The sequence below is a fragment of the Arachis hypogaea genome, chromosome 20 (assembly GCF_003086295.3).
Source record: "Arachis hypogaea cultivar Tifrunner chromosome 20, arahy.Tifrunner.gnm2.J5K5, whole genome shotgun sequence".
NCBI classification, from domain to species: domain Eukaryota; kingdom Viridiplantae; phylum Streptophyta; class Magnoliopsida; order Fabales; family Fabaceae; genus Arachis; species Arachis hypogaea.
This window is the reverse complement of record NC_092055.1, coordinates 136,316,166-136,338,938: the sequence shown is the minus strand read 5'-3', so window position 1 is coordinate 136,338,938 and position 22,773 is coordinate 136,316,166. Positions and strand designations below refer to the sequence as shown.

The 22,773-nt window shown below is 33.9% G+C and overlaps 1 protein-coding gene across 1 annotated transcript; it reads right to left on the bottom strand.

The window, feature by feature from the left end:
• Positions 1-14,323: 14,323 nt before the first annotated feature.
• On the bottom strand, positions 14,324-19,076 carry LOC140183258 (uncharacterized). The gene is made up of 4 exons (XM_072231288.1): positions 18,626-19,076; positions 16,687-18,406; positions 14,726-15,646; positions 14,324-14,617 (listed from the first exon to the last, which is right to left on the bottom strand). The coding sequence occupies exons 2-4, from the start codon at positions 18,403-18,405 to the stop codon at positions 14,324-14,326; spliced, it is 2,934 nt and encodes a 977-aa protein (XP_072087389.1). The 5' UTR covers position 18,406; positions 18,626-19,076.
• Positions 19,077-22,773: the final 3,697 nt, after the last annotated feature.

Here is a 22,773-nt window from a genome sequence, read left to right as displayed (position 1 = left end):
TGCACTTATGACAATTTCATTATATATGTTATGTTTGCATATATATAATTTAGTTTGTTATGTTATTTTGTTGTTTTATTTGGTTGGAAGTTCTTTAAATTAATCGGTAATTAATAAATTAAAGTTGAATAAACAGACAATTATAAAAGAGGCAAAATAATTAAAAAAAAAGTTAAAACTTTAATGGGAATCCAGAATTTGGCAACGGTTTCTTACCGCCGCAAAACGGCCATCGTTTTCATTTTCTTGCTATTTAGCGGTGGTTTGCAACCGCCGCAAAATTGATATACATTTTGGAAACCCCCTACGGCAGTGGGTAAAAATCGCCGCAAAACCATTTCTTATTACGCAGTGGTTATTCCAGCGGTTAGCTTAAACCGCCGCTAACTGTATGCCCGCGGGCCGCGGCCTATCTTTCAGCGGGTATTTAACCACCGTAATATGTTTAGCGACTGTCAAAAATCGCCGCAATATTGCTCTAAAACCGCCGCTATCTACCGGTAGTGTTGTAGTGACATAAAAAAAATTATAATTTCTAAATTCACAAACACTAAAGTTTTTATAATTATAAATATGTAATAAACATAATCGTAAACCAAATTTTTTTAAACAAAATAATAAAACCAATATTGTCTAAAGTAAAATAAATATTATCCAAAATATATAATTAAACATCTACACGTTTAGAATATAATCAATCAAACGTACTATATAATCTAAAACACTAAATTAAAACATCATAAAAAAATCCTGATCCCGACAGGGAAGTCCGTCCCGCCCCGCCAAATCTCACGGTTTAAGCGATGCGGATTAAGCGGACTTTTGATATGTGGGGGTCTCAATTTTTTAATAAGACTCGCATTTTTTGACGGATTACATAAGTCGGCCAGCAAATTTAGGCCGTTTGCCACCCCCTGCATGAAATGGAAGATGAACAAAAAAATAGTGGAAACAAAGAGAGATAATAGATATTAGATAACAAAAACAATTTAGAAAGGGGTAAAGTTGCCATTATTGAACATTGTAGAGGTAATAGTGGAAGAAAACCCTCCATCGCTCGATGTATTTCTTTATACCTTCAATTTAGTGTGGTACAAATACTATTGCTTTCTTAATCCACCATGTCCTTCTTTGTATTTCTTCGAATTAATACTCAAATTAATTTTTAAAATTATACTCACATTTTAATCTAATCTTTAAAATTTTAATTTATTTAATTTCTTCCTCCAACTCAATTTACTCAAAGTTAACACTTATAAATTCGTTGCAAATTTTTTCAAGGTATTTTATTACTCAAACCTAAGGACAATTCTTCAATGGGCAAAGTAGCTTAAGGATCATCATCTATAATTCTTAGCAATTCAATATTAAATGGACGGTTGAGATTCAAAGTTTTTCTATAATTTCATAATAAATATATTTATATTTTTTATATTTTAAAAAATATTATTTGATTTTCTTATATATCCTTCTTTTATAGAAGTTATTTTTATCAATGATATATATAGACTTTTGGGTAATTTTAATAATTTGTCCTATTAAAATTTATTTATTTATTTTTGATATTTTTAATATATTGAATATATATAAAATTTAAAAAGATTTATTAGTATATTCTTAAAATGTATCTTTAAAATATAAAATAGTTAAATTTTTTTCGTATATGATAAAATAATTTATTAATAATTGAGTTTATTGTTCTTTCCACAAAATTTTGTTTAGTTGCTGTTGAATTGCTTTGGTTTTGCTCTACAAATTCTAACTTTAGTTAAACTAGAATATAATGTTGAGTTAAGAAATTAACTAAATTAATTAGTGATGACAAACATTATTTTATTAGGCAAAATAAATAATTAAATATTAATTATTTATAATTATATGTTGCTGATTATTTATGATGATATGTTGCAGGCCAAAAATAAATATAATGCAGCAGCAGCCCAAGTGAATGAGAGAAACATATAAATAAGGCAAGTGGGCTAAAATGCAAACGAAGCCCAAAAGAAACAAAGAATACAAGGCAACGGGCTGAATGAAAAAAGATCCGATCCAAGCCCAGTTTGTTGGCTCTCTCATTCAAACTCTTCCATCTTGCTCTCACCCAAAAGCAACGTTAACCTGTCCCCTCTTGGTCAGAACTCAGAAAAAGAAAGAGAGAGCTTCTTCCCTAAGCTATTCACTAAAGAAGCAAGAAAGAGAAGATTAAGCAAATGATAGAAGTCTAATCACCCATCATCAATCTATATCAAGAAGAGGTCAGAAGTTAAAGGTGATTTTCATTTCCTTCTACATGCATCTCATTTTCTTCTCTTCTTCCCAACACTCTGCCATTCCAAAAATGGGTTACAAGGGAAAGTTGATTTCTGCTCTAATCTGATGTGTATCCACGGTCACAAGTGTATCTTGGGGACCAAGTTGGTTTTCAATGGCTGAGATAGGGTTTTACCATTGGAAACATCTGTTTATGATGTCAAATGTCTTCGGTCAAGCAAAAAGGAGACAGCTTGGAAATTCCTAATTTGGGGTAAATGAAGAAAGTAATCTCTGTTCACCATTGCTGTACATCAATGGTCAAGATTGTTTCTTGGGGACCAAGAAGTATCTCAAGGGTTCAGATCTGAGTTCAGCATTGAAAATAATTTTCTTTGCTTCCCTGAGGCTTTCGGTCAAGCAAGAAAACGTCAGACTCAAATTTCTAATTTGGGGATTAACTGGAAAAGTGACGTGGTAAGCTGGAAGCATACAGCTCAAGAAGTTGACCTAGGGAGAGCAGCTCAGCAACAACATGCAATGAGATAAAAGAAGATTTTATGTTCATTCAGAATCAAGGAGAGAAAACCAGAGTGTGAGAATAGTGTTCTACAAAGAAGTTCCTCTAATTGGATAATGCTTTCTTTCAAAGAAGCATTCGGCCAATACTGAAGAACTGTGTCTGAGGTTTGCGAATCTGGTTTTGCACATAGCAAAGAGGCTGCTGATGAAGTCAATCTCCTTCATGTTTTACAGATTGTAATGTACTTTTCAATGTTTATCTTTCTGTAATTTCTTGTGAGAAAAGGCATTGTGAGAAAGCTCAAGTAAAAGCCATGAGTGGAAAAAGGCTGAGTGATACACTTGAGAGAAAAGCCTAGAATTATTTTCAGATTTCTTTAAGTATGTCTATGTCTTGTATCTTGTACCTGTGAGGTATCCCTTTCTTAGTTAGGTTAGCACTAAGAGTGAATAGCTAGGTATTAGCATAGCCAATGTCAAGTTAGGTTAGAACTTGAGAGTGAAAGGATTGGATCAATCCTGTGAAATTGGTGTATGTAATATTGTTAACTATAGTGAAAATTCTTCCACTGTTGTGGAGGAGACTGGACGTAGGTTGCATAGCACAAGGCAACCGAACCAGGATATATGCTGGTGTTAGCTTTTCTCTTCTCTGCACTGTTCTGTTTTCTGATATTCATGAGACAAAAATAAATTATCTCATAAATTTTTGCTACTGAGTTCTAACAGAACCAGAATTAAAAGTTTGTTTAAAAAGGGTCATAACAGCAACTAAAAGAAAGGCATAGATTCAACCCCCCTTCTCTAAGCCTACCACAACCTTCAATTGGTATCAGAGTTAAGGTCTCAAGAATCAAGCTTAACCGCTTGGAGCAAAGATCCAATGGCGAACAACTTGGGCACAGCCACAGTTGCCTACACCCTCACTGAAGGCCAGTCAAACAACCGGCCACCTTTCTTCAACGGAAAGAACTGCTCCTACTGGAAAGAAAGGATAAGAATTTTCATCCAATCCATTGACTACAACATATGGAAGATTGTTGTGAGCGGTCCCAAGATCCCAACAAAAACAAGTGCTGATGGAGTGGTGACTCCAAAAGAAGAAGTTGAATGGAATGAAGATGATAAGAAGAAGATAGAGCTGAATGCTAAAGCAATCAACCTTCTTCATTTTGCTATCAGCTTTGAAGAGTACCGAAAGGTGTCTAGATGCAAGATAGCCAAAGAAATCTGGGAAAAACTCCAGGTTACACACAAAAGCACTAAACAAGTTAAAGAAACAAGGATTGATATGCTGCGAAAAGAGTACGAGATGTTCAGCATGAAGGATGGAGAAAGCATTGATGAAGCGTTTGAGAGATTCTCAATCATAATCAACAACCTTGATGCTATGGGTACAAACTATGCAGAACAAACCTTGGTGAGAAAACTTCTTAGAAGCCCCACAAAAGAATGGGAAAACAATGCCACTGTCCTAACCGAGAGCAACAACATAAGTTCCATAACCTATGATGAGCTGAGAGGAAAACTCCTTGCCTATGAAGCCACACACACAAACACAGACTCAAAGAAAAAGGGAATAGCCCTCAAGTCACAAATAGAATCAAAAGAGAGTGAGTCTAGTGATGGTATTTCAGATGATGAGCTTTTGTTTTTTGCTAGGAGATTTAGAAGGATGATGAAGAATAAGGGCAAATACAAGGGTTCAAGTTCAAAGGATCACAAGATCGACTTGAGCAAGGTGACATGCCATCACTGTAAGGAGGCTGGACATTTCAAGCTAAACTGTCCAAAGCTCAAGAAGGAGGACAAAGGTAAGAAGGAAAGGAAGAGAGTGTTCATGGCAGCTTGGGAGGATCTTGAGAACGACTCAAATGAAGAAGAAGAATCTGAAGGAGATGATGAAGACTGCTTCATGGCTGGAAACAACAACCTTGATGAGGTAAATTATTATGATTTGACCATTGAGGACTTGCATGCTATTATTGATGATCTCACTTTAAATACATCAAAACTGCTTGATAAGTACAATAAATGCAGATCTAAAAGAGATGTGTTAAGAGCTGAAAATGATTTTTTAAAAGAAAAAGTGAAGGAAACTGAATGTGCTTTGGACATTATTGAAGAAAACAGATTTCTAAAATCTGAACTTGAAAAATTAAAAGGAAAGCACATTGTGGATCCTTCTCATGAGTTAATTGCTGAAAATGAAAGATTAAATAATATGATTAAAAGGCTGAATGGTGACTTAGCAAAATTTGCACAAGGTTCTAGTAACTTGGACAAATTACTTGCAAGTCAAAGACCTTTGTTTGAAAAATCTGGTTTAGGTTACATAGCCAAGGAAGATGCAGTTTCAAATGTTTCCTCTATAAAGTTTGTAGCTTCTTCGTCAAATACAAAATCCATACCAAACAAATCTGGCATTGGATATGTTCCAACATTTGAAGAAAAATTTGATGAAGTAAACACTAGTGAAACTGAACCTTCACCAAGAACCGAACCTAGTTCAAATAGGTCAGGTTTGGGATACATTTCGAAAAATGAGGCTGTTTTCAAGAAACCACCATTTCATAACAAAACCTCATATTCGAAAAGTTCAAATGTTCAAAGAAATTCTGGTGAAAATGCTTTTGTAAAGAGGAATAATTTTAATAAAAATCAGTTTGCCAAAAGAAATACATCTCCTCCAAAAACCAGAAAATTTCAACCCTTTAATCATCTCAAGCAATATAACTCACATCAATTTCAGCGACACACATCAGAAAATCATTGTGTCAATTGCAAGAAATTTGGTCACTCATATGCACAATGTTTCATTGAAAAGAGAGTTGTAGGAAACAAAGTTTACAATGTTGTTTGTGATTTCAATGCACTTGGGCAACCAAGATGGATTAACTTCAAAGGATCCAAATTAATTTGGATACCTAAGGCTACTTGAAACTCTTCATGCAGATTTGCCTAGCATCCAAGAACAAAAAGGACATGTGGTACATGGATAGTGGATGTTCAAGGCACATGACTGGAAGGTCAACTTACTTCATCAAACTAAATAAGTATGATGGAGGTTTTGTGACTTTTGGAGATGATGGTAAAGGTAAAATCATTGCTGTTGGAAAAGTAGGTAATGAGCAATCTACTTTCATTGATGATGTACTTTTGGTATGTGGTTTAAAGCACAATCTTTTGAGTATAAGTCAGCTGTGTGATTTAGGATATTTAGTTGTTTTCAAAAGGCTTGAATGCTGTGTTGTTAATGAAAAGACAAATGAAGTGATGTTTGTTGCCAAGCGTTTTAATAATATGTATGGACTTACTCTTGATGAACTAAAGGATCAAAATGTAGCTTGTCTTCACTCTAAAGAATCTGAAAAGTGGTTATGGCACAAGAGATTGGGCCATGCAAGTATGTTTCAAATAAACAAACTTGTAAAGAAAGAATTAGTAAGAGGTCTTCCTTTGATAAAGTTTGACAAAGACATCACTTGTGATGCTTGCCAAATGGGAAAACAAACAAAAAGCTCTTTTAAACCAAAGGAAGACATCTCCACTAAAAGACCACTTGAGTTGCTACACATTGATTTATTTGGTCCAATAAGAACTCAAAGCCTAGGTGGTAAACATTATGGTTTAGTAATTGTGGATGACTATACTAGGTTTGGTTGGGTTTTATTTCTTGTACACAAAAATGAAGCCTTTTCGGCCTTTGAACCTTTTTGCAAGAAAATTCAAAATGAAAAGGATTTAAAAATATCTTCTATAAGAAGTGATCATGGAACTGAATTTGAAAATAATTTATTTGAATCCTTTTGTGAGGAATTTAGAATATCTCACAACTTCTCTTGTCCTAGAACACCACAACAAAATGGTGTTGTGGAAAGACGAAATAGAAGCATACAAGAGATGACAAGAGCTATGCTATGTGAGAGTAATGTTCCAAAATTCCTTTGGGCTGAAGCGGTTAACACGGCTTGCCACATTTTGAATAGAACAATCATAAGGAAATTTTTGAAGAAAACCCCTCATGAACTTTGGAAAGGTTACCCACCAAACTTAGACTACTTGCACATCTTTGGATGCAAATGTTTTGTTTTAAATAACAAGGATAATTTGGGAAAATTTAATCCAAAGGCGTATGAGTGTGTGTTTGTAGGATATTCCACAACTAGTAAAGCATATAGGGTTTATCATCAAGATGCTAGAATTATTGAGGAGTCCATACATGTTACATTTTGTGATACTAACTTGGTACAAAGCATTTTGGAAGATTGTGATGCAGGAAATCAAGCTCAAAAGGAAGATGAAACTACTCAGAATCTTGACAAAGAAAATTCTGGTCAAGTTGAACCAGAAACTGCAACTGCTAAAAATTTAAGAGACAATTCCATTTTGTCTCATGAATCTGAAGGAAATCTTGAAGCCAGCAGCACCCAGAATCCCTTGGTATCTGAATCTGCCTCCAAATCCACCAGACCTCGTGAATGGAGATTCTTGAAGAATTATCCTGAGGAATTTGTCATTGGGGACGTCTCTCATGGAGTGCAAACACAGTCTTCCACTAGAAAGACAAACGAAGGATCTAACATTGCCCTTCTTTCACAAATAGAGCTCAAAACGTCAAGGAAGCCCTTAGTGACCCCTCTTGGGTTAAAGCTATGGAGGATGAACTTCTTGAGTTTGAAAAGAACCAAGTGTGGACTTTGGTTCCAAGGCCAAGTGGAAAGAAAGTGACCGGAACCAAGTGGATATTTCGGAACAACTTAGGTGAAGATGGTAGCATTACAAGAAACAAGGCAAGGCTAGTGGCACAAGGATATGACCAAGAAGAAGGAATAGACTTTGATGAATCCTTTGCCCCTGTCGCCCGAATGGAAGCCATAAGACTTCTCTTAGCTTATGCTACATTTTGTGGTTTTAAATTATATCAAATGGATGTGAAATATGCATTTTTGAATGGTGTGATAGATAGAGAAGTGTATGTGGAGCAGCCTCCTGATTTTGAAAATAAAGAGCATTCTAATCATGTTTTCAAATTATCAAAAGCTCTCTATGGTTTAAGACAAGCTCCTAGAGCTTGGTATGAGAGATTTAGCTCTTTTCTTTTGAAAAATGGTTTTCAAAGAGGCACCACTGACACAACTCTATTTATCAAAAATTCTAATTATTCATTCATTCTAGTTCAAATATATGTTGATGACATTATTTTTGGATCAGCCAATGAATCCCTTTGTTCAGAATTTGGAAAACTCATGACAAGTGAATTTGATATGAGTATGATGGGAGAACTTAATTTTTTCCTTGGGCTGCAAATTAAACAAACTGAAAAAGGTATTTTCATTCATCAAGAAAAGTATACCAAGGAATTAGTTAAGAAATTTGGTATGAAAAATGCCAAACCTATGGGAACTCCCATGCATCCTAGTTCAAAACTAGATAAGGGAGAAACTGAGAAAGATGTTGATGAGACTAGGTATAGAGGAATGGTTGGGTCTCTTATGTACTTAACTTCCTCTAGACCCGATATTGTTCAAAGTGTTGGATTGTGTTCTAGGTTCCAATCCAAACCAAAAGAGTCACATCTTTTTGCAGTTAAGAGGATCATTAGATATGTTCATGGCACATCCAATTTTAGTCTTTGGTATCCTAAGAATGATGATTTTTCCGCAGTTGGTTATTGTGATGCAGATTTTGCCGATGATAGAGTTGATAGAAGGAGCACTTCAGGCTTATGTTGCTTCCTTGGAAAGTCCTTAAATGTATGGTCAAGTAAGAAGCAACAAACAGCGGCCTTATCTACTGCAGAGGCTGAGTATATTGCTGCTTCTTCTTGTTGTTCTCAGCTTTTATGGTTAAAAACTCAGCTTGCCGATTACAAATTAAATGCTGAAAACATTCCCCTGCTGTGTGATAACATGAGTGCCATTAATATTTCCAAAAATCCAGTTTTGCACTCTCGGACTAAACATATTGAAGTGAAATTTCACTCAATTAGAGAACATGTCCAAAAAGGGAATATTAGCATTCAATTTGTTAAATCGGAGGAGCAATTAGCAGATATTTTTATAAAACCACTTGCTGAGGACAGATTCTGCATGCTTAGGACTAGCCTAGGAATTTTAAGCTATGATTTATTGTTTGAAAATTACTGATGTGTTTGTTGAAGTCTTTGTCTCATAGGGTCGGATGAGAAAATTCTGGGCAGAAGAAGAACCATCACTCTGAATTTTATCTTCTGGGCTCTGAACTTTCTTGGAATAGGGTTCTGAACTTTCTTTTTCCAAGAACACTCTTAACTTGCTGCAATTGCAAACCTATTCATGTATTGTGCATGTCTCTTAACATTTCTATTTAACATCATTTCAATTTTTGGAAAACTGCAACTTCTGTTTTAATTGTGCTAATGTCTTGTTTGAGAATTCTATTTTGCAGGTCAAAGAGACATTTGAGAGATCTGGTTTTTGTAGTGTAAAAAATGGACAATGACCATGCTTGAATCTTATTGCACATGTGGTCTCTTTTTGCTTTTTTGAAACCTTCAAGTGATATAAAACTCTATTTTTGGTCCTAATGAATTTTTACCAAAAATTGGTCTTTGCACATTTGTGAGTTTTGTTATATAACTATGGTGTTGCTGATTGAAATATGATCTTTATTTCTCTTCCGAATTTTTCTTAGTATTTCAAAACGCAACATTTAGCTTTAACATGCCTCTACCACACTATTTTGGCAGGTTCTGTTTTGTCTTATTTTTCTCACCTGGATGACAAAAAGGGGATAAAATGCATATACGAGGCTTGATAAGACATAAGACGTATTGAGATTATTGGATATTACTTTTGATTAGTCTTGTGTTTGTTAATTGACTTGTGTTTATGAATTGAAATCTGTTTGACTTGTTTGTGAACTGAACTTGGATGACTTTAAGTCATTTGAACTTTATGTTGTACTGGTGAATTGTTGCTTACATGCTGCTGTTGTTTGTAATATTTGCTTTTATGGATTATTAGACTCTTGTGCAACCACAGAATTCCAGATAAGCATGTATATACATTGGATTGTTGTGTTGGCATTATTGTCCGTGTCCTCAGGTTAAGCGATAAGCAACTCATATGAAAGAAAGGGGGAGCACATCAAATTAATCGGGTATCATCAAAGAAAAGTCTCTGAACCTCTTGTTGCAGGATTTTAATTCATTAACTCTTACACCCTTGATGACAAAAGGGGGAGTAATTTAATTGTATAAATTGAATTTTGCTGCTGCTGTGCTTGTTTGGCATGAGAATTTGATTTGCTAATTTTGCTGCTGCTGTGATTTTTTTGGCATGAGATTTTGAACTTGCTTTATATGATTTGTTGCTGTTTTGCCTTTGTTAATCTTGATGTTCTGTTTTGGTTAAAGCTTGAGCTGGATAATTATTATTATTGCTGAGATATTTTGATTCAGTTTTGGGCTGAACTTTTGGCTATTTTTTGTAAAATCCCTTAGCTCTGTTTCATGAGATGTTATAACTGTTTGAAACTATTACTGTTTGCTGCATCCATGGATAGTATATAAGTATATGCAAATAGGAAAAAAGAGAATAGCACAAATCCAAGGGGAGTTAACTTTGAAAAAGAAAGGGGGAGCAACACTAAAGCCAGAAACATCAATCAAAGGGAAGTTTTCTAACTTTACTAAAATTCAATTCCTCTTGGTTATTGCTTAAATATGTTTGTCATCAAGGGGGAGATTGTTGAGTTAAGAAATTAACTAAATTAATTAGTGATGACAAACATTATTTTATTGGGCAAAATAAATAATTAAATATTAATTATTTATAATTATATGCTGCTGATTATTTATGATGATATGTTGCAGGCCAAAAATAAATATAATGCAGCACCAGCCCAAGTGAATGAGAGAAACATATAAATAAGGCAGGTGGGCTAAAATGCAAACGAAGCCCAAAAGAAACAAAGAATACAAGGCAACGGGCTGAATGAAAAAAAGATCTGATCCAAGCCCAGTTCGTTGGCTCTCTCATTCAAACTCTTCCATCTTGCTCTCACCCAAAAGCAACGTTAACATGTCCCCTCTTGGTCAGAACTCAGAAAAAGAAAGAGAGAGCTTCTTCCCTAAGCTATTCACTAAAGAAGCAAGAAAGAGAAGATTAAGCAAATGATAGAAGTCTAATCACCCATCATCAATCTATATCAAGAAGAGGTCAGAAGTTAAAGGTGATTTTTATTTCCTTCTACATGCATCTCATTTTCTTCTCTTCTTCCCAACACTCTGCCATTCCAAAAATGGGTTACAAGGGAAAGTTGATTTCTGCTCTAATCTGATGTGTATCCACGGTCACAAGTGTATCTTGGGGACCAAGTTGGTTTTTAATGGTTGAGATAGGGTTTTACCATTGGAAACATCTGTTTATGATGTCAAATGTCTTCGGTCAAGCAAAAAGGAGACATCTTGGAAATTCCTAATTTGGGGTAAATGAAGAAAGTAATCTCTGTTCACCATTGCTGTACATCAATGGTCAAGATTATTTCTTGGGGACCAAGAAGTATCTCAAGGGTTCAGATCTGAGTTCAGCATTGAAAATAATTTTCTTTGCTTCCCTGAGGCTTTCGGTCAAGCAAGAAAAAGTCAGACTCAAATTTCTAATTTGGGGATTAACTGGAAAAGTGACGTGGTAAGCTGGAAGCACACAGCTCAAGAAGTTAACCAAGGGAGAGCAGCTCAGCAACAACATGCAAGGAGATAAAAGAAGATTTTCTGTTCATTCAGAATCAAGGAGAGAAAACCAGAGTGTGAGAATAGTGTTCTGCAAAGAAGTTCCTCTACTTGGATAATGCTTTCTTTCAAAGAAGCATTCAGCCAATACTGAAGAACTGTATCTGAGGTTTGCGAATCTGGTTTTGCACATAGCAAAGAGGCTGCTAATGAAGTCAATCTCCTTCATGTTTTACAGATTGTAATGTACTTTTCAATGTTTATCTTTCTGTAATTTTTTGTGAGAAAATGCATTGTGAGAAAGCTCAAGTAAAAGCCATGAGTGGAAAAAGGTTGAGTGATACACTTGAGAGAAAAGCCTAGAGTTATTTTCAGATTTCTTTAGGTATGTCTATGTCTTGTATCTTGTACCTGTGAGGTATCCCTTTCTTAGTTGGGTTAGCACTAAGAGTGAATAGTTAGGTATTAGCATAGCCAATGTCAAGTTAAGTTAGAACTTGAGAGTGAAAGGATTGGGTCAATCTTGTGAAATTGGTGTATGTAATACTGTTAACTATAGTGAAAATTCTTCCACTGTTGTGGAGGAGACTGGACGTAGGTTGCATAGCACAAGGCAACCGAACCAGGATATATGCTGGTGTTAGCTTTTTTCTTCTCTGCACAGTTCTGTTTTCTGATATTCATGAGACAAAAATAAATTGTCTCACAAATTTCCGCTGCTAAATTCTAACAGAATCAGAATTAAAAGTTTGTTTAAAAAGGGTCATAATAGCAACAAAAAGAAAGGCATAGATTCAACCCCCCATTTTCTAAGCCTACCACAACCTTCATATAAACTTAAAAGAAAACATTCTCAAGGTTTCTAAGAACAAATTTTAATGAAATATTTGTAGAGTGTCATTTTTTATATTTATAATAAGTAAATTGATTTAAAATTAAAATTTGTATTAAAATTGATACATAAAATAAAATTGATTTTATCTTAGAATGACGGTATTACTTTGATAGAAAACTAATAAAATTTTATTATTTATATAATTATTTTGATAAAATTAATAAAAATAATATAAAATTTAAATTGAATTAAGACTAAATATTAGAGTGATAAATCTTATTTTTAGTTTCAAATCACTATTATTTCTAGCATATAATACTACAAATACTAATATGATATTTTGTGGGATTCAAAATAAAATTAAAAGACTCTAATATTAGAGTTGCTCTTACGAGTTACGAGTCGCACAACATTATCAATAATTAAGTTCATTATTTGGGTTTTAGAGATTTAAATTAGTAACATGCACTACAAGAAAATCACAATTTTACTACGCTTTTAAAGCGTGACGAAAAATTAAAAAAAATGTGACAACAACTTTTTATCATACTTTTTAAGTTACTGACACATTTTTAAAAGGGTCACATCTACTAACATGCGAGTAATTTTATCGTTTCAAAATGATTATATTTGCTGACTACATTATGTTACTCTTTTTTTTTTGCGTATTATTCAAGAAAAAACTCTGTTTCTCTAGCTCTTTATTTGTTGGGTAAAGTATACTTTTTGTCCCTGAAGTTTACTAAAAGTTTCAAAATTACCCCTAAGTTTCAATTTGTTTCAATTTTATCCCAAAAGTTTTCGATTTGCATCAATTTTATCCCTGAACGTTAACAGCGTTGAAATCACTAACAGACGTTAGTGACGTGGCAATAAAGGAGTTCTATGTGGCAACTATGTGTGTGAGTCATTTCTAAAACGTTTTTTAAAATAATTTTTAATTTTTTGTTTAAAAATTTATATTACAAAAATGATATGGCTAAAAATCACAACCTCAAACCCTAAAATTAACTTCTTCATTTACGTCTTCCTCTTCATCTTCTTCACTGTGTGTAAGAATAAGAAACCCTAACGAATGGCTTCCCAAGGCTCGGTATCATCACAAAAAAGCAGTCGGAGACGACGAACGCTTATATGCAACTGTGGTGAACCCCCTATACTGAGATGGTCGAAGACACCAGAAAATCCCGGCCGGAGATTTTGGGGCTGTGTATACTTTGATGTTAGTTTTGAGTGCTTTTTATTTTAATGTCTTCATGAGTTTCTTCAAGTTCTTTTTTTTTTTGTTTATGTTACAGATTGGGAAGGAGTGCACATTTTTTTCCTGGGCAGATGGAGTTGCAGAGACAGAAGAGGCTGAGGTTGCAAGGTTGAAGATGAAGATTTCCACCTTGAAGACTAAATTAGTTTATGCTAAATGCAAATTGTTGGTGGCTGTTATTTTTGGTGTGTTGGGTTGGTTTATGGTGATTTTAATGGTTTATTTGTGGGTGAAGAATGGAACCCATTTGAGATTAGGGTATTAATGCGTTTGGGACAGCTGAAATTAGCAGAAGTAAGAATAGATTGACTGGTTGTAATCAGTTACAAAACTGTACTCAACTCGAAAACTTGTTAATATAGTTGTCCTTGAAGTTTAATTTATGTTTCAAAAATATCCCTGAAATGATTAAAATAGTTTGGCACTAAAATTGGCATTAAGAACCTGTTGTGGCAGAGACAAACTCAAGTAATGAGGGATAATTTCAGCAGTGCACTAAAATAAATTTGCATGAAGGAATCCATCACATTAGTCATTATCAAAATAACATAAGTTGTTAATCAACATAATCTCTAGTTAACATAAGTCATAACCAAAGTAAAAACTTAATTACATAAGTCCTAAGCAAAATAATTCAACAACAAAGGAAGAATTGGAGTCATAAGTCATAAGTCATAATACAAAATGCCAACATTTTTCAATCTTCCAAAATAAACACCAAACACAAGATGTGACACAACTAAGACCCTGTGAGAGCACTCTGAGTCTGACTCCCTTGTGATGAGGGTTGTCCCTGTGCAGTTGAAGTAGAGTTGCTCCTAAGAATTCTAGTTGGTCTTGGTGGCTGAAATTTTTTGTGTGCATTTGGTTGGGTATTAGGCCTTGCTGCAACACTGGCCAACCTGGTACTCTTATGCACTGAGCCAGTAGATCCAGCATTCCTTGCAGTGCTGTGCTGGACTGGTGATGTTGTAGCAGTTCCAGCATTATTGTTTTGGGCTGGCGATGCTGAGAATGGGGCAGCAGTTGTTTCCTATGATGGACATGAACAAAAAACAGCAACAAGTTACAGTTATAAAGAGGTAAACAGCATAAGAAACAGTGTTATGTATAAAACTATATTTACTAGACAAGTACTCACGTTTGGCCTTCTAAGAGGGCAGCCTCGCTTGTTGTGACCCAATTTCAGACAACGAGAGCATTTTTGTTGTAACCCCAGCCTAGATGTGCTTGGGCCCTGTGGTTCTTCACCCTCCCCCCTTGCTCTTTTCTTCTTAGGCCTCCCAATTGGCACTCTATGTGGTGGAGGCATCACATCTGGGTGGGTAGTTCTCTCCCACATTGTATGTCCATTACAAGGGTTAATCATGGGGGTATAACAAGCTACATAAGCAGCTTTAGTGTAACAGCTTGAAACATATTTTCGAATATCATCCTTAGCACAATTAATTGCACTAACTGCATGCGGACAAGGTAAACCTGTCATTTGAAACTTTCTACAAGTACACTCTTTCTTCAGAAGATCCACTACAAATTTGTCCCTGCCTCTTATGACTTCAAATTTTGAAATACCGGCAGCAACCGGAAACCACCACCTAGAAGCATCTATTTCCTTTTGTAACTTAAGCTTAATCCTAGGAAGAATATCATCCTTATACTTCTCAATAAGTACCCTATTTTCAGCCCATCTCTTCATCAAATAAACTCTAATATCTTCTAGCATTGTCAATATTGGTTTTTCCCTTGATTCAACAATTGCAGAGTTAAAGCTTTCACACATATTATTGACAAGAGCGTCACATTTAGGATAGAATTCAAACCTTGATTTAGTCCAATACTTTGGACGAATTCCTATCAAGTGTCGATAGGCACCCTCACTAATGGCTCGAATTTCCATCAACTCCTTTTCCCATGCTGCTAGATATGTACATTTTGCAGCTCTCCACATCCTTTTCTTAAGATTCAGCCCTGGAAATTTTTTTTTGAAGTTGGCATAAAGGTGTCTCACACAGAATCTGTGATCAACACCTGGAAGTAATTCATCAAACGTTGGCACCAGGCCCTGTTGGTGCAAAGTGCACAATTTTAATATAATGATCAAATAATTAGTTTAGTGCAGAAGCCACATGACTAACTAATTCACAACAATTTATAACAGCAACATATAACTAATTATATGTTGAACATTACAAGAACAGCAAGATATAGTGCAGAAGCCACATGACTAACTAATTCACAGCAATTTATAACTAATTATAAAAGAACATTACAAGAACATTAACATATAGGTACAGCAATTTATAACTAATTATAAAAGAACATTACAATTACATTAACATATAGTGCAGAAGCCACATGACTAGTTAATTCACAGCAATTTATAACTAATTATAAAAGTCAATTACAAGAACATTAACATATAGGTACAGTAATTACTAACTAATTATAAAAGAACATTACAATTACATTAACATATAGTGCAGAAGCCACATGACTAGCTAATTCACAGCAATTTATAACTAATTATAAAAGTCAATTACAAGAACATTAACATATAGGTACAGCAATTACTAACTAATTATAAAAGAACATTACAATTACATTAACATATAGTGCAGAAGCCACATGACTAGCTAATTCACTGCAATTTATAACTAATTATAAAATTCAATTACAAGAACATTAACATATAGGTACAGCAATTACTAACTAATTATAAAAGAACATTACAATTACATTAACATATAGTGCAGAAGCCACACGACTAGCTAATTCACAGCAATTTATAACTAATTATAAAAGTCAATTACAAGAACATTAACATATAGGTACAACAATTACTAACTAATTATAAAAGAACATTACATATAGTGCATAAGCCACATGACTAGCTAATTATAAGAACAATAACATATAGTGCAGAAGCCATGAACGTGCTAATTATAAAAGAACATTACAAGAACAATAAAATCTAGTGCAGAAGCCATGAACGTGCTAATTATAAAAGAACATTACAAGAACATTAACATTAACTAATTATAACTAGACATAAAAATATAGTGCAAAATCTTAATTACACTAAAATACAGGTTAGTAAATTACCTTTTGTTGATCAGACATGAATGTGCTACGTAATAATTTATCCACTCCTATATCATCAATTAGGTTTGAGAGGAACCACGTCCATGAATCTTTTGTCTCAGCCTCCACGACTGCATATGCTATAGGTAGCATCTGGTCATTCGGATCCCACCCCATAGCAACCAATAGCCATCCTCCATATGGTGTCTTCAAAAAGCAACCATCAAGCCCTATCATAGGCCTACACTTCATGAAACTCTCCTTGCAAGCCTTTAAGCAAATATAAATCCTATGAAATCGTGGACTTAAGTCGACTGTTGTATCGGGGTGCTCAATTTGGGCTGCTGGAGGTAATTGAACATGCAGCTTCACAGATGAACCAGGATTGGTGCGCAGCAACTCATGGCAATAGTCGTAAAGTCTTCTATATTGCTCCCTAAAAGTTCCATTAATGTCAACCAGTGCAATCTGCTTGGCCCGAAATGCCTTTGCTCTTGAAATCTGCACATTCCACTTCCTAAGAGTCCTACTTTGTATGGTGCCCAGCTTCAACTTCGGATTCTCTTCTACTTTTCTCCTAAAGACCTTCGCCAGCCACTTCGACTTCATCACTTTTATGTCAAATACAGTATTACAAGAATGATGATCATTAACTGTTCTTAGCTGCCAACTATCTTCATTGGCCATCTTCACCGCATATGCAAACCATTCACAACCATCTCCACACTTAGCTCTCACCCGGACATTGTCCACCACTGGAAATTTTATGTTTCTCCCAGTATGAACAGCATATGATGTCACAGCTTCCTTGAACTCCTCTCTTGTTGCATAGAGAGTTCCAGCCTCCCACTTATACTTACTCATATCCTTCAACTCCTTGTGAACGGGAAATTTCTTCTTGCTGGCTTCATCATCCTCACTCGATACCTCCTCTAATTCATCACTGTTCAATCCTTCATCATCGCTTAAATGAGAGCTCTTTCTCTTCCCAGCAGCCACCTTTTGAGTTTTCTTTAACTTCTCGACAGCACTCTTACTTTTCTTAGACTTTCTTATATCTTGGTGCATCTCCCCAAGAGTTATATCAACATCAAATAAACCATCATCACCACAATAATCATCTTCACTATCACTAAAATGCAGATCAGAATCAGCCTCATAATCTGGGTCATCAGTGTCATCCTCTTCTTCACTATTGTCCCCATCACCAATATTCTGTAGCACTTCTTCAGCAGATAAATGGGCATCAACTAATCCCTGCATTTGGGCCTCCATATCCACCCCTCCACCTTGGGCTTCTGCTTGAATATTTTGGGCCTGTCTAATATCACTTGGCCCACTATCAGCATCCACACACTCCTCCTCAACAACTTTGCTGCCACCCCCAACATCTAAATAACCAATGTCGTAACAAAAATCATCAGGGATTGAGGCCTTATGCACCACATACAAATCAACTACCTTTTTTTCAACTCCTATATTTGCCATTTCCATTGCTTCTTCATCACCTTTCAACAACTTCAACCCTTCTAATCCTAATTCAGTATCTTTATACCACAGTACCCCAATGTTTTCAGCAATGTACCCAAGTTTTCCAACCACATCATAAGCTTCTATAACACTCCATCTATCTCTGTCACACCAGTCAACCGTTGTCACCTCACCATCAATATACTCATTTTTTCCCTTATCACTACAAAACCTACCCCTGTGATGAACTCTAACACTGAAATCATCCATCCTGCCGTTATAAAAAGATGTTCAGACCAAAGAACAGAGTAACTAATCATTAAAAAATATAGACCACCTCAAAGTTATATTTTTCACTAAAACAGAACAGAAATCCCTCAATCCCTCAATGCAATAGAATCCTAACAGCAATCAACAGTGATTAAAAAAAAACCCTAAATCCTAACCGTTCAGACATGCAGTAGCAAAATTGACTAGAATGGTGGCCTACCTCGTCAGAAACCTTAATCAGAATGGCGCTATCCACGTTTGAATGGTTGATGACTGAATGCTATCCCAGACTCCTCCCTCAGTCTCGACGGCGTCACAACATGCGCCGTCCTGCACGTCGCTGTGGCGGACTGTAGTTGACGGTGCGATGTCTAACCACCCACCAACCTTCCTCCTGTGACTCTGTTTCTCTGGCGATGTTCCTTACTGGCAAAGGGAAGACAAACGGGTTATGTTTGAAAAAGGATGCCAATTGGTTTACTTGGTATAACTCAGCCATGGGTATTTTGGGGGTTTCACATTTCTTGCCACATCACACACTATACTTTGCCATATCACTAACGTCTGTGAGTAATTTAAACGGCGTCAACTTAAAGGATAAAATTGATGCAAATCGAAAACTTTTGGGATAAAATTGAAACAAATTGAAACTTAGGGGTAATTTTGAAACTTTTAATAAACTTCAGGGACAAAAAGTATACTTTACCCTTATTTGTTTTACTATCTTTCTTTGTTCTTCACTTTGCTGAATTCATCAAAGTCTTCAAGACAAAAATCCAAAAGTTGGTCTGGGATATATCCAGCAACTAATAACAACTTTAGTAATGAATTTCTTCTAAAAAACTCCTCGTTCATTTCTTCCTCCTCGAAAATCTGTTGTAGGAAGGAATCCCTTGTTCTAAAAAAATCTTCACGTTCCTGGTGGCCTGCCAGAGCTTCCACTTGACGATAAAGTATCATAAAAGCTTTGTTAGATAAAACTACATAATAATTATTATACATGCCTAATCAATCATCAGCTTGTGGTTCACAATAAAATTCTTGATGTATGGTGATCAGATATGTATTTTATTAAGTCTCATATTTAAAAAAAAAAACGAGTATAATTATATAATTGTATAATATTTTTGTTACGACCTGGCCCATATATAACATGGACCGACTCGATTCACGAACCACCCGACACGAACGGTCGGGTGTGAGGCGTTCAAATATTGACCCGGACACGCGTCCTAGACAGCTCTTTACTACAGCTGTATAAGAAAGCTTTGAGAAAGGTGGGTTCTGTCCTTGTGGGACCCGCTTCTGACACGGTATATATGGGGAGGGTCCTACCCCTCTCCCAAGGTTCTTTCGCCTACACACTTGACTGACTAGAGCGTCGGAGTGCCTTTGCAGGTGACACCCTCCTTCTCCACGCAAAGAGTTCGGAACATCGGCAACTCTAACCCAGTAACCTGGAACCAGACGAGACCCCCTCTCATCAATCGAAGTACCAACCCGAACCGTCCGGTACCTGCCATACCAAACAAATTTATATTATTAATATATTAAAATTAAATTCATAATATATACACAAAAATAATTGTATGTTAATTATTAATCTTAAAATAATCCTGTACAATAAAATGACAAGACTAATGTATGATTGATTCAAGAAGCTCATGATTTTGGCAGGGTATGGGCAGGGGTCCACGATCTTGAAAGTGATAGTTTTATTTTTATATAGATATTATATTATATAAAAAAAGGTACTATTTGTATATAATAATATAGATGATAAATATTTCTTTTGTTATTTTTCGTATAAAAAAACATTAGAGACTTCAGATTAAGAAATTAAAATTTGAAAAATAAAAACTATAAACTTTGTTTGAGGTTAAATTTGAGTATCAAACAAATATTCGTATATTATTTTAGATGGTTCACCAAAAAAAAAAATATTATTTTAGATGGATATCGTTTCTAGTTTTGTACATTGCTCGATCTCTTCAATTATTTTCGTTTGGGACCATATGATGGCTTTAGGGCCACAAAATTGGGTGTAATGGCTGGTATATGATAGCGACGTACCTCACTTTTATTATTTCTATTATATAACATAGTTTTTCAACAGAATAATTCAATTATATTAAAATTATTATTAAAACTATAATTATTTATATGTTTTTTTATTAGCTTAAATTTTTAAGAAAAGTTATTTCATGACAAAAATAATCAAATTGTTTGCAGCAGTGTAATCAATTATTTTTTTATATTAGAATAACCAACACTTTATGAATATAAAAAATATAATTGTTGTATTTTTGCCTTTTTATTTATATTCTAGTTATAAATTTAATTTGATTATATTATTTATAAAATTTGATTATGTTTGATTTTAAATGTGAATTTATTTTTATTATATTGCTTATAAAATTTGATTATGATTATTATGAATATGAAAATATTTGTATTACTGTAAGGATGACTATAGTAGTTGATTATATGTAAATATAATTGCTGTCTCTATTTTTACTTATTCTTCTCTTTGACATTGTCTTCTTATGATGGTTCTTCTTGTTGTCATCATCATAGTTATTAGTTAGTTAAGATTCAAAGTAATTTTGGACTCTATGAACACTACTCAATAATAAAATATCTCTTAACTATAACAATATAATAAAAATTTCTAATTAAACAGTTAAATTAAACATTTCAACGATGTGAAAAAAGATATCTTCCAGTTAGAAATTGACAAAAACTGACTTGTCAAGCAATGGTGGCTGGGAAGGACTGAATTGGATGATGTATTTCAGCCATCCACTACTCTACGAAACGTGCTTTAATTTATTTGATATTTTTGAGGTTAGACTAATGCTGTTCTTATTCTTCTTTTCTTTCTTTGTCGTCTATCAAACTAAAATTACCATAATACTAAAATGAAAATAATTTAAAATTATTTTATTTCATTTAATATTTATAATTTTATGTATTAATATTTTAATTATATACTTATTATATTTAATATTATTCAATTATTTTAACAGTAATTAAAAATATAAAATAAAGTAATTTAACAGTAATTAATAATATGATGGTATTGATAGATATTAAGTGGCAAACTGGCAATAATGGATTATGCATGTTACGCCCTGATATAGCAATATGAAGTCGATATTCATTCGCCTGTGAAAAAAGAGAGAGAGAGAGAAGGAGGTGCAATTTGCCAAAGATAAGCCAAACCAAAATCATTACTATTAAAGAAGAATGTGGAATCTTGAATTATTCGATCCGTTCTCTGTCAGTTAACTGCTTTTTAATTTAAATATGGAACCAATAGTGGTATTAGACTCGCATATAGAAAGTAGAAGTGCTTCGCCTCATTGTGATGTCAAAAAATCAGAACTTAAACCCTACGAATTGTGTCTCACTAAACGAACGGTTCGAGTTGCGTTTGTCAAACAGTTTGTGTTGTGAAGGGGAAGACACGTGTCGCACAGAACTTTCTCTCCAAACGGTGGTGTTGCATCTAACATAGACCTACACTCACCATCCGAATTATCACTTTCAACATTCACTCTGAAACTTCATATTACCATTCTTCTTCATTTCTCCATTCTTTCAAGTTTTGCATGGTGGAAGCAGAATAAAAATGTTAAAGAAACACAAAATTAAAGATGTTGATCGACTTGAGTTTCATATTATACATTATCTCAGTCATCCTGATTATGTAAATTTTTTTTATTTTTTAAATATTTTATATTTATAATTATTATTGTTAAAAATTTAATTATTATGATTGTTGTTAGAAATGAAATTTAGGAATATAAATAGAATGATTATTAGTATTTTTCAACATTTGTAAGTTTTTTCTGAAAAATTTTTACTATTTTTTAATTATAATTATTATTGTTAAGAAATTAATTATTATTATTCTTGTTAGTTGTTAAATTTTAAAATGTAAACAGAATAATAGGAATTTTGTATAACGAACATACATTTTTTTTTGAAAATTTTTAATATTTTTTGTTATAATTATTATTGAAAACAACGTTAATTTTTTTTAAATCCTTTTAAAATTATTAATTATAATTGTTATGAATGAAATTAAATGTTATTATTGTTGTGAGAAATTGTTAGTACTAAATGATTAGTAGTATTATTTTTAAAAAGCACGTTAGTTTATTTTGAGAATATTTTAATTTTTTTAAATTATAATTATCATTGTTAGCAAGTTAATTGTTATTATTGTTGTTAGAAAATGAATTTAGACATATAATGAAACTAATTATTATTATTTTTTATAATTGAGGAATATATGTTTAAATAATAGTAAATAACTAATTAATATTAGATATTATTCTAGATGTTGTAATATTGTTGAGA

Bases quoted from the DNA above. Each gene is read 5' to 3' on its own strand.
- LOC140183258 (XM_072231288.1), bottom strand. From the start codon at position 18,405: ATGGATGATTTCAGTGTTAGAGTTCATCACAGGGGTAGGTTTTGTAGT. The intron at 15,647-16,686 runs GTAATTTACTAA...TTGCACCAACAG, and splicing joins TCATGTCTGATCAACAAAAG to GGCCTGGTGCCAACGTTTGA. The intron at 14,618-14,725 runs GTGAGTACTTGT...TGTCCATCATAG, and splicing joins GCCCTCTTAGAAGGCCAAAC to GAAACAACTGCTGCCCCATT.